Below are 12369 nucleotides of genomic sequence, written 5' to 3' on the forward strand. Positions count from 1 at the left end.
AAATTTTGCATGCTAAAATTGACAGTTAAAATTGACAACACATTGTTATACTATTAAGTACACATTGATAACTTTATACAATCTACTATTAGAAATAATAAACTTATTATTAAAACATCAAATTAGCATGCTGTACAAACAATGTTGCTCATAAAGAATAGATTCATTTGACCTTTCTAAATTGCACCATTTGTCTCTGCGTCCTAACCTCAGAATGTAAAAGGTGGGGGTCAAATTTAAGAACAGAGTACTCAATTACAATATAATAGGAGTCCTGTGGAGAACCCCCAAGAGCTACTTACACAAACAGACTAGTGCCAGTAAGAGTTTGTGTCTTTAGAGAATGTGGAGTTGTTGTTTTTAGTAGCGGGGGGCCAATAAGGCAGTCAGCCGGTGTATTCCTATAAAGAGAGAGAGAGAGAGAGAGAGAAAGAGAGAGAGAGAGAGACTACCAAAAAATAACTTTAATAATAACAAATAATTTGCCCATTCAAACAAATGAGCATTGTTCTAATCAGGTCCATATCGATGTAACTCACAACACGAGTGAAAGGGGTTTTTAATTATTGTGTCTTATCTTGGTTACACAGAGGCTGTGCACATATGCATTAATACGTCTCTGCCTCTTTAAGACTAGGAAAGACTTAATAGTTCACAAATGCTATTGCCTAAAGTACACAGGGCAACTCTGAGGTCATTTTACTGATAGCGCGTTTCGGAGAGCCTCTGGACTCAACACGCTGGCAGAAGTGTTGACGCAACCACAAGGTGAAAAATTTGAATAATGTTGCTTAATTCACCTCAATGATTTACCTGGATGCTCATTATCTGCGTTTTTTTCCAGCTGTAGCCTGTCAGACTCCTCCGCACTTAGCTTGATGTCTGGCTAGGGCCTAACAGTGGAGTTATATGAGACTACAGTTCACTAGTTTATACAGGCACTGGAAGCTTTTCTTTATCTGATTACTTCTGAGGAAATCCCCAACACAGTCTGCCCTAAAAAATGTACACACAAGCGCACCGAAACTCCAAAATAAATTGAAATTGCAAAATTTACAGTATAGAATCTTGTTCTTAAAGGATGCTGTCATTTGAAATGATTTATAGAGCAGTTGTAATCATTACAAGAATAGTAATATTAGCCTCATATTTCAATGACATAATATTTATAGGTGTGTCTGCGTTCACATGGATTCTCATTCTGGTCGATCTGGTTTTGGCTGAATGGCTGTTATAAGGAGTTCGCAATAAAGCCTGGATTTATATACCATGTTTGGTCTTTATCAGTCTTTGTGAATCCGTGGAGGCATCCCAGAATTCCTTAGGAAGGATTCAGAGTATTTCGGCTGCAGTCACACATGTATGCACATTCACACAGCACAATCCTTCAGCTGAGTCACCCAGAAAGACAAATTGTCACCCCCTCTGTTACTTTCCTCATGGTCAAAACTGCTCTACAATATCCTGTTTTGTACCGCAGGACAGACAGACTAAACGAAGGAGGGTGACCCTGGGAAAAATATATTCCTGCTTTCGAAATTCTCAACACGAACAGAGAGAAAATAGGGAGAAGTGGGATATCCATCTTTATGAATGATGTTAAGTAAAATATATTGTTTCTGTAGCTCAGTTGGAAGAGCATTTCATTAGCAGCACAAAAGGTCACGAGTTCAAACCCTATAGGGAACATATACTGATAAGGCACTTTGGATAAAAGTGTCTCCTAAATGCAAATGATCATTTTATAGTCTTAAATAGATACTCTTGGGGAAGAGATGTATTATGTATTGCAAACATTATTAATATCCTCTCTCTTATTGCAGAAAAGTTAACAATTTATATTGGTTTCTCAGTGAGTTGTTGAAAATTGCTTGTCAAGCGTTCCCTATGAGGCTGAGGTTATGAACTTGATGTTTCTTGACCCAGGTTACCATCACCAGGGCTACAAAAACTATGACACCAACAGATAACACAAACTAATTTGGCCAATAGCAATAAAGGTGGATGGCGGAGTCTCTCTGTCGCCACGAGGCTGTAAAGCTGGTGGCTGAATGCTGACGTGCCCGCCTAGAGCCAACATGTGCAAGCCCAACCCAAAACCTCAGCACCATAAAGCCAAGCTGGAAGGTAACCTTTGATCGCCAACACTGTGCGGAGAGAGGTACGCACAGGCACGGAAAGTCATTCACACAAACACTCAGCAACACCTATGAGGATACAGGTTACACGAAACAATTACATAGCCATAAACATCAAAGCATTCATATAAACTTCATATGAGCTAAAAACTCTGGGCATTATAAAGTCAGGACATAAAATGTTATTTTTTTGGGGGTGGGCAGACACAAACCTGAAGGACAGATTTGAGCAGTTTAAGATCAAAGAATCAAAGTATTTTCAGGCAATATGGATTAGAGTTTAAAATGACTTAAATTAATAAAAATAAGACAATATAGAGTAAGAAATCACCTTATAATAGAAATAATAATAATAATTAATATAGTTATATATATATATATATTTTTTACTGTATTAAAATGCCTACCCATTAAAATGTGTTGTTTTCTTAAAATAGAAATGCAAACAAATACGGACACATTTTTTTGCAATTTGATGCAATAAAACAACGATATAATTCCAATATATATCAACAAAATACAGCAAATAAATTTAGGTTAACATATTCTGACAAAACAAAACACAAAATTTTGAACAATTAAAATAAAAGTTTCCCTTGTACATTGCTGAGGGTCATTGCACTTCAGATCATTGCATGAATACAATACAGCATTTACATTGTCTGGAATCAGCAAAGACAACAAGGCAACTTATAAAAGCTCATCCAGGGAAAGTATGTGATTTAAAGTCATAATGACCATAAAGACACAAACTCCCCGAAGGATAAGAAGGATTATGGGAGACACGTTTGTGCCTCTGCCATTCTTATCTTAACATAAATAATGTATCTTAAAAGTTAATCATTAACATCTAAGCCAAGAAACATGTTCAAAAGCCATAAAAGCCATGTTTTTGTCCTTCCAAACGTTGCTTATGGAACTCGAGATCTGCTTGATAAGTCTCTGCCGTGTTTTTGACAAAACAACACGAACTGGCTGTGATGTGCCTTGAATGACAGTCAATCTCTTGGATTCCCAAGCTCCGTCTGTCTATATGTTTTTAATTGAGCTCTATTAGGTAGATCTTGTCAAAAGTCTTTTTTCCCCAGAATGCACTAGGGAGGTTCCGGGAGGGAAGCTGGTCTCCGATGACATCACGCTTGAGACAGAGCACACCAGGAGTTCTGTGGAGCAATTGATGTAGGTGTGTAAGTGTAGTCCTCGTATTTGATGTCCACATGCCCTGCGCTCGCGCTGTCCAGCTGTGTCGATGCCTTATAAGAAGGAAACAGAGACGTTTGTTATTATCAAGTCTCGCAGTATAAGGGAAATCCTTAAATCGATTGCAGTGCAACCAACATCATTAAACTTAAAAAAAAGTGTATTATTAAACCACTGTTGGGTCAAAAAGGGACAAGCCCAGCCAATTGGGTTGTAATTTAACCTATATGCTGGGTTGTTTCAATCCAAATTGCTAGGTTGTTTTAATCCATTGTTGGGTCAAATATAAACATTTTCTGGCTTAAAGGGTACATATCATAAAAATTAGACTTTTTCCATGTTTAAGTGCTATAATTGGGTCCCCAGTGCTTGTATCAACCAGGAAATGTGAAAAAGATCAACCCAGTATCTTAGTTTTGGTAAACCATTCTCTGCAAGCATGTGAAAAAATAGGTCATTAATATTTGGCTCCCCTTGTGATGTCAGAAGGAGATAATACCACCCTTAATCTGCACTTATATACCCCATGGTTGCATAACAACAACGCAACATTTGGGTCATTTTTAACTCAGCACTGGGTATTTTTTAACCCAGTACGGGGTAACTTTTAATCCAGCAAGTGTTCTGTGCAATATTTACCCATTATGGGTCAAAAATAACCCAGCCATTTTTAGAGTGTATAATAAATTATCCATATGCTATTTTGAGCAAAAACATCACTGTGTACTCTGGGGACACCAAAGATTTATTTTACATCTTAAAAAAGTTGTAAAACAGTAGGGCCCATCCTTTTTGGACCCAATGGTTGAAAATAACCCAGCATTTTTTAGATTGTACATTTCTTTGCAGTAGTATCTCCAGTAAAAGCACACAGTCAAAATGGATTCATGTAGCACTTAAAAAAAAAGGTCCAAAAATGTCCAAAAAGGTCCAAAGACAGATTTAAGCAATCTAAAATAACTTTTTTATGGGAAAACAGAACAGAAAAACAACAACATTTGAACAACATTGTGGGCACTTTAAGAAATGCTGGGTTGGTTAAACCCTTTGGTTGTGTAAAATATAGACAAATTCAACCGTTGCTTTAAATTAACCTAGAAAACATCCATATAAGGCCCAATTATGGCCCAATGAAACAACACAGAGTTGGGTTTGTCCCTATTTTTCCCAAACCATATACAGTACATAACAAACCAGCATTTTTTTAGAGTATGCCATTTTCTAAAGACCCCCTCTAATCCAATTACGATTTATTTGTGATTTATGAAGTCATCCACCAATCATGTGTTGATTTTGGGAGTGGATACCTGTGTGACTGAGACAACAGTTTGACCAGCATATGGAGAAGCTGCGATGTTAGGTTCACGTTTTATTGTAGAGGCGTTCTCTGACACGGGCAGTGAAGAGGGAGACGTAGAACCGGACACTGTTGACCCTGAAGACAAAGAGAATAGTTCAGAGCCAGACAAAATAACATCAAACCAGACAGGCTGTGTTCCCTAATGAAAATTTTAGGGCTGTTGCGAATAATCAGATTCAAAATAAAAGTTTGTTTTACATATGTATATGTATAATTATATATATATAATATTTAGATTTTTATATTTTTTATTGTTTTTATTTTATATTATACATATAAAACACAAACTTTTATTTTGCATGCAATTAATTGCGATTAATCTTTTGACAACCCTAGAAAGTTTACAACGTTAGACCTTCATTCATGTTTGTATCGGTGCAGCACGTCTACTGGAAGAAGAGAGAATGATGTCACCGTTCTCTCCCCATCACTCCCATTCCCCTCCTCTTTACTCTCTCCCTCACCCCATATTTCTCTCCACACATTCTCTCGCTTGCTCACTCCCACACTTCCATCAGAATCACTCATCTCCACTTTCCAAAATGTAACCTTTTTTGTCTTAAAAAGAGCTCTGATTTCAAATGCATTTCTCCATTCTTACCTGAGGATGGTTTGGTTTTGGGCATCTTTGGTTTACGTTTCCTGGTCTGAATGCTTTCTTTTTTCATTGCTAATGGCCTTGGTACCTAAAGTCAAGACAAAGCAAACATAAAAGTTATGTTTAGTGTATTTTTTTAGAGAAGCCGAGTTAGATGTTAGATACATATGCATTATGATTGATTAGCCTTTTTATTTTGCAGTAAAATATTATACAATATTATGGTGGGGTAAGATTAGGGTGTAATAAAATGAAAGCTGCCTACATGGCTGAAGTTTATTGAAGTAACACATACCTGTGACCTAAGATCACGCAAACTAAAACATTTATACACATTCGCAGAATGAGCTTTTGTTAGGCATGCACCAAACAATAACACAAACCAAAACGTGCACTCACCCCGTGCAGCTTCATGTACAGGCCGCATGCGTTGCAGACGGGCTCGCCCTCTGCGTTTCTCCTCCAAAGTGTGGTGGTACTGGTGTGACAGTTAGTGCAACACAAACCTGCTCGCCGAGATGTGCTCTGCTACAGAGACAACAGAAAGAGAGAGAAATATGGGCATGGATTCATCTGACATTCTTAAGGCTGTCATATTCATTATTGGTTATTTTATTGGTGTAAATGGAGCAAAAGGCAGAAAGGGGATGACAGAAATGGAGATATTCACGAGAAAAGGTGTAGCTTGCAACCCGTGACCAGCTTAAAAAGAGACTGAGAAGATAAAATGCAAAGCAGGTCTATTCTAAAATGATGTGAATGCTTTTTCCATGATGATGGCCATTGGTAGGAGGAGCTATTTTAAAGGTGCCGTAGAATGTAAAACTGTATTTACCTAGGGATAGATGAATAATAGAGTTCTGTACATGGTAATGACATGCCATGAGCCTCGAACACTATTGTTTCCTCCTTCTTATCTAAACCTTGTGCATGCAAAAACTGCTGAAACACAGGCCAATCTCAACATAACACCGACTGTGACGTTACACCCCAACATTAAATTAGACATTAAATTAAGTACAATGGTGTTACAATGCTAAAAACAAAGTCAGCGCTATATGCTAGTTAATGCTATATGCTAGCATTTATAGGCTGAAGTTCTACTATTGACGTCAACTTACAGTTACATTTTGTAGGTCCATACTGAAAAACCACAAATAAAGTTACCACTCGGAAACGGCCATTTCCAATCTACAAACAATTGTTTATTCTTCAAAACCTTATTCTTTGATAAGGGCTCAAACATATAAGGTCTGTTTGCTTTGAAAGTTACCAGCTGACTGACACGAATCATGCTGCGAAACAGCCAATCAGAGCAGAGCTTAATATTATTATTTATGACCTTTCCAAATAAGGTAATAACATCCAATTTTAACATAGAGAGTGCATGTTAATGGACTGTTTCTGGATAATTTTGCACTTAATAGAGTTACATACCTTCAATGTAAATATCAAAGAACAATTTAACATATTATTTCAATGCATTCTTTGGCACCTTTAACATTCATGCCATGAAACAGATATATCAGTCAAGATAGTTTTCTTATGTTGCTGTTAAAACATAAAAGTTTTTATATTTGGATTTGATGAATGAGCAAAGACCACTGAGGGTTGTGTAAACCCAGGTATTGTTCCATGAAATCAGTTCAGAGAGGGATTGCATCATAAATAATTTCTAGAATAAGATTGAAAACTTCTCAGTTCGAAAGCACCGGTTGGTGTTGTTGAATTTGTGCTGCTTGGGCTAAAAACAGACAGACTCAAGGACAAGGTCGCAATGACACAAATGAAAACAGAGAGGCAGAGAGAAGCGAGTGAGCAAGAGTGTGTCCATGTGAGAGAGAAAAAGAGAAGAGCGCATGTGTGACTGAGATAACTCCTGGGAAACAAGACAGAAGTGAAGGCTTTATGTGATGACCTTCTCTAGTTTTAACCCTGAGACCATACCTCTCCCTCAGCATTAATATATTTTTATGGCAAAACCTGATGCTTCTAATGAAATAAGCTCGCTACAGTATATTTGTGTTATTTTTAAATAATTTTACATTTAATTTTTTATGCATTTGGCAGACCCTTTAATTCAAAGCAACAAAAACACATACAGTATGTGTGTTTTTTGGGATCCAACGAATGACCTTGCTTCAAACATTGAGTTACAGAAACATCTATTGACTCCTTCACTTAAATAACCTAAAATTGTATTAAATGCAAATTCAAAACTGGACTTAAACATTTGGTAAATATTAAATTATTTAATGACTTTATGTTTTTAGCAAATCATTAAGGTCAATTGCAGGGTTTCGCCACATGAAAGCCAGCACATAAAGCATTTAAGCTTTCATTTAAAATAAAATGTGTTAACAAATGGACAATTACCAAACGTTTTTGGGGTTTGATGAGAGGTCGATTGATTCCGTTCATTTTGTGATAAAGGCCGCACGCATTGCACAGGTAATGGCCCGTGCCGTCTCTCCTCCACAGCGGGGTCGATATAGAGCCGCAGTTAACACACTCTCGACCTTCACACGACAAGTCATCCAGCATGTCTGAAAGCAAACACATCATATATATACACTTTTTAATTCATTACCCCAAGGTTTTCTTAAATACTATATCATGGCAATGCTTAAAATAAATCATATGTATCCTAAACAATTCAAACACCGCAGCACCAAAGGATGACAGAATTTAAATGCAGAACGAGTGTCTGATATTTTCATTCGTATTTTTTCAACTATTGTTTTTAAATTAAACAAAAATTAGACATATCTGAATACAAAAATAAATATTATTTGAGTTATTAATCAAGCTAGACGTTTAAATGTGTTTGTATGATTTAACAATTCATTTGTTAAATGCAAATAAAGAAGAAGCCTTGAGTTTCCCGAGCATTATTGGTACGGAATGTGACAAAACTCTTGACGGAATGAAGAATGAATTAATACGAGCATATTCAGGGTCACTGGGGTGTCTATAGGGCGACTGGCGAGGCACGAGGGCCTCAGGCGCGCGGAATGTCAACGGGTCTCTTATCAGTGTTAAAGATCCAGGGGTCACCAATTAATCATGATACTGACATGTGACGCCCTCCAACAATTCACTTAAAGTACGACGCGAATCGTATTAATGGTGTTATTAATTTGATCATGATGTTGGTTAACAGGTATAATAGTTTGTCGTCTTAGTCTTGTTTCTCTGCGGTCAACATCAAAAACAGGCAAATGCAATATCAAAGCATTTAAAGCGTACGCGTCTAATCCTAGCGATGTTATTAAAGGAGGCCTGACGACTGTTATACAAAATTCATGTCCGCCAAAGCTCTTCAAAGGCGCTAAATGTGTATCAGACAATAATGGTCTGTTTAGAAAAGTTTGATCAAGGTGACATCAAGCTAGTACAGGAGATAGTTCTCACAATTATGGGGTGTGCCTTGAACCTTTTCATCAATCCACATGTGCACAGACAATAGCTGAGAATTAAATTAACATTTAAATTAAAGTGATTTCAGCGTATTGCCCATTAAATAATGTGTATTAGTGAAATAAGATCAGCTGTTTTTGTTTTGATTGCTAAGTTGCTAAAGCCAGCACAGACAAGCACAAACAGATTGGTAGGCTATATGGTGCCTTTTTACAAGGATACGTGTCTAACATAAACATCAAGTCACCGTTTAATAACCCGCAACACCCCTGCTATAAATTGTGGGATCAGAGCATCAAACGAATCCCCTCCATTCCAACCATTTTTGTCTGTTGATTTGAAAGATGGATTTTAAACTATTGCCAAGCTAACGACCCAAATGAAATACGGTAACTTTAAACATTACATAGCTTACAGTCTATGTGTACTGTAATTCCAGCTAAAAAAAATTTGTTTTTACATTTTTATCTATTGCATATACAACTGTTTATCGCATGTTATTAATATTTCAGTGCTTTGTATTTTAACATTCCACCAAGAAATTTGCACATGAATTAATCCGTTCTGTAAACACTCGTAAATTAGTGAAACCAATTGTCAGTAATATTTTGCTACTTTTAAAAATAGCAACCTAACCATTTATCAGAGCTTACCTAAACTGGACCTTCTTCCAGGTAGAGCTCCTTGGCGTCCCTGAAGACCGATCATGCCGCCATCAAAGGGCCCTGGCGTCCACGAGGTTGCCATCTCTGGGCTCATGTAGGCCGCGTATGGGCTGGAGTAAGAGCCACCAACCGATCTCACCAGGGCACTTCCATACTGATCTGCCCGACCGCCATTACTGAGCATCAGCGTGTTCTGGTAAGTTCCATCTCTACCGGTGCTGCTGCTTACCGGTGGGCTGTGTGAATAGGAGAAACCCGGAGGAGGATGAGGGCTGCCCGGGTTAAAAGTGGCGTTTTCCGTGCCAGTCTGTGGCCAGGCATGGTGATTGCCGAGGCCGTGGGATTGATGGCTGGACTCACACGTCTGTAGGTAGGGTAAGGTCTGGAGCATGGCAGGTACACGGGTAGTGGGCACATAAACAGGTGAGCTGGCGGACGGATGAATGTAGTTCCCGGAGTCGTGTGCGTAAGGGGACGGGTTGGAAGATAAAGCCAAACTCGAATACATATTGTATCCAGTGACTAAGCTATCCTTTTAGATTAAAAAGTGAAATAATAAATTACCCAATAATGAAAAAAGCCAAGGTTTTGAAGTAAAAATCTCGGTAAGGTCCAATCTCCAATCCAAATGTTTTTTTGATCAGCGGCCGCCAAAAGGGAATACACTCCTGATGACAGAACAAAAATAAAATCAATAAATAAACAATAAAATAAATGTATTTTTACTGTTAGCATTATAAACCTGAACGAGGAACCTAAGTGAAATATTTATTTTAAAAATACAGTTATTTATAAAAAAAAAGTGACGCATTTTTTGGTCCAAAAACAAATATTTAAAATAAAAAATAAATTAAAATTTTCGCAAGAATCCGTTTTTTCCAAGAATAGAAGGAATGCAATTATTTTTAAACAAGCAAATATTAAAAACTACAAATATAGCTTATTCGGACAAATTATTAAAGATATAAACATTTGTAGTTTTGGACTGCATTTTAATAGACTAAAATGACATTCATGAATTCTCCTATCTTCGTTTAAAGACAAATTATTATGAGCAGCAGTCTAAGATATCATGGGAAAACTTTCTACCGAAACCGTTAAATAGCTGTGGCGATCAAGTCAAGCAACACAATAGATAGCCGCAGTGTAATCTCTGTAACATCAATATTTTATCAATGAAAACACAGATCACATAAAAACGTTGATAGCTGTAAGCAAGGGGCTTACACATTTTCATCCAAGAGCTCTCGTTGTATTATCTCACCAGATAAGGTTGGTTAGTGATAAGTCTGGATCTTCTTTTCCAAGTCAATCGGGTGAATATCGCCGTTGATGGTCCTCCTCTCTTCTCTTTTCTTGGTTTTATTCCAACAAATTCAATCTGTAAGAATTCAAACGTCTAAAATTCTGTATTAGGCTACTCGCAAAAATGTAGTTGTCCGCTCCGCGTTGCGTCTTGTCTGTATCTGCAGATAGCTGCTTGGCCAGATAATGCCTAATATAACTGTTCTCTGATTTGTTCTCTACTTTACTGCGAGTTATTTGTAAGAGCAGAACCACGTGACGCACTCCAAAGGTAGGACCCACGGAGGAGGAGAAGAATAAGAGGGATAAGCTAGGTCGTGTGTGTTGAGGAGGAGGGGGTGTGCTCCAACCTGTAAGATCTGTATTTGCTGAGTCTGCTGTATTTTATAGCATTGCTTTCTTGTCAATAAAATATAAGTTTTTAAAAACATTTGATAACTTGGATAATCCCATTGTATATAGGAGAATTTATATTTATACAACAGAAAAAGCATATTTTGTTCAATTGCTTAAAAAAACTTTTCACATAAGCTTCGAATGAAATCAAGGCATTAACGTCGTAATCTACCTCAACGTTTACGTTACGCTACTGTCCACACTGTATATGTTACTTACAATCTAGATCAGTGGCTCGAGTTTTGATTGTGCTTTCTTGTAAAATGAAGATGTTGCAGTAAAATAATGTGCGAGAACGTAAAGCTAAATTTTATGGCCCGATAAATCTGCATGTGCTCTCTATAAAGCTGACGAGAGATAAGAGATACGAGCGACAGCTTAGTATGATGATACAACAGTAATCACTCTCATTATACTCAGTTGGAAATATTGTTATCTTAGCGGTATTGTTTGAGTTATCACACCCTCCCCTTTTCGGGATAAAAATAGCAATTAACGTTTTTAACATGTAAATAAATCGATTAATATCACGATCTTAAATAAAGATGTAATGACGCAGTAATAAATACTGAATAAATAAAATAATGGTTGTTTATGAAATAATATTGCAAATAAATGTAAATTTAATTTAAATAAATACAAAAAATAATCTGTGTTATTAAATTTACGTCTGCTTAATTTTTAATGGGATTAAACTTGCACTAGAAACTTAAAAAAAGTAAAAGGTAAGTTTATTTTCAGCCCCATTCTTTAAAATTTCAGAAAGGTGGTCGCCAATCCGTCTCTTCGACAGGGCACTGATAATGAGATTAATAAGTGATGTTGAGACCTGTGAAGTCATTGCTCGCGCCACAAGCGCGTGTAAAGGACAATTGAACGCACACCCTGTCTGTATTGATCGAGCCAGCAACTGTTTGATCACTGGAGAACCTGCAAGCATACACGGGTTAAATACATTCCCAGAAGTTTATTTTAATCAAAGGACCCTTTTGCTTCAGAGTCTGGCATATGGACAGCAAATAAAATGGCCAAAGATTATTTTTTGGTAGCTGCAATCTAACCCATTTTATTAATTAATATTGTAGAGTTTAAACTGCATTTGCCAATGTAAGAAACACTGAAAGAGCAAAAAGAGGGTGTTTTAATTTATACTAAACAACCAACCCATTGAACCCCATTGTCAGACAACTAAAAGCATCGACTTTAGTGACGCTGAGAGGAACTGTAAATTCTGTTCTGCATGAACGACCACAGGCAATGCCTGAGTGTTTCAGGTGTGTGTTTATT

The 12369-nt window shown here is 37.1% G+C and overlaps 1 protein-coding gene across 2 annotated transcripts; it reads right to left on the reverse strand.

Annotated features, from left to right (window-relative positions):
• Positions 1-2596: 2596 nt before the first annotated feature.
• gata5 (GATA binding protein 5) lies at positions 2597-10963 on the reverse strand. 2 transcript variants are annotated; one of them, XM_055189284.2, is made up of 7 exons: positions 10646-10963; positions 9370-10049; positions 7673-7842; positions 5696-5824; positions 5300-5384; positions 4646-4773; positions 2597-3391 (listed from the first exon to the last, which is right to left on the reverse strand). In XM_055189284.2, exons 2-7 carry the CDS (start codon positions 9887-9889, stop codon positions 3272-3274), a joined length of 1152 nt encoding a protein of 383 aa, XP_055045259.1. In that variant the 5' UTR covers positions 9890-10049; positions 10646-10963; the 3' UTR covers positions 2597-3271. The 2 variants fall into 2 exon arrangements, with proteins under 2 accessions (XP_055045259.1, XP_055045260.1); XM_055189285.2 differs by having other exon boundaries at positions 10609-10963.
• Between the last annotated feature and the right edge of the window lie 1406 nt (positions 10964-12369).

Source organism: Misgurnus anguillicaudatus, chromosome 13 (genome assembly GCF_027580225.2).
Source record: "Misgurnus anguillicaudatus chromosome 13, ASM2758022v2, whole genome shotgun sequence".
Taxonomy (NCBI): domain Eukaryota; kingdom Metazoa; phylum Chordata; class Actinopteri; order Cypriniformes; family Cobitidae; genus Misgurnus; species Misgurnus anguillicaudatus.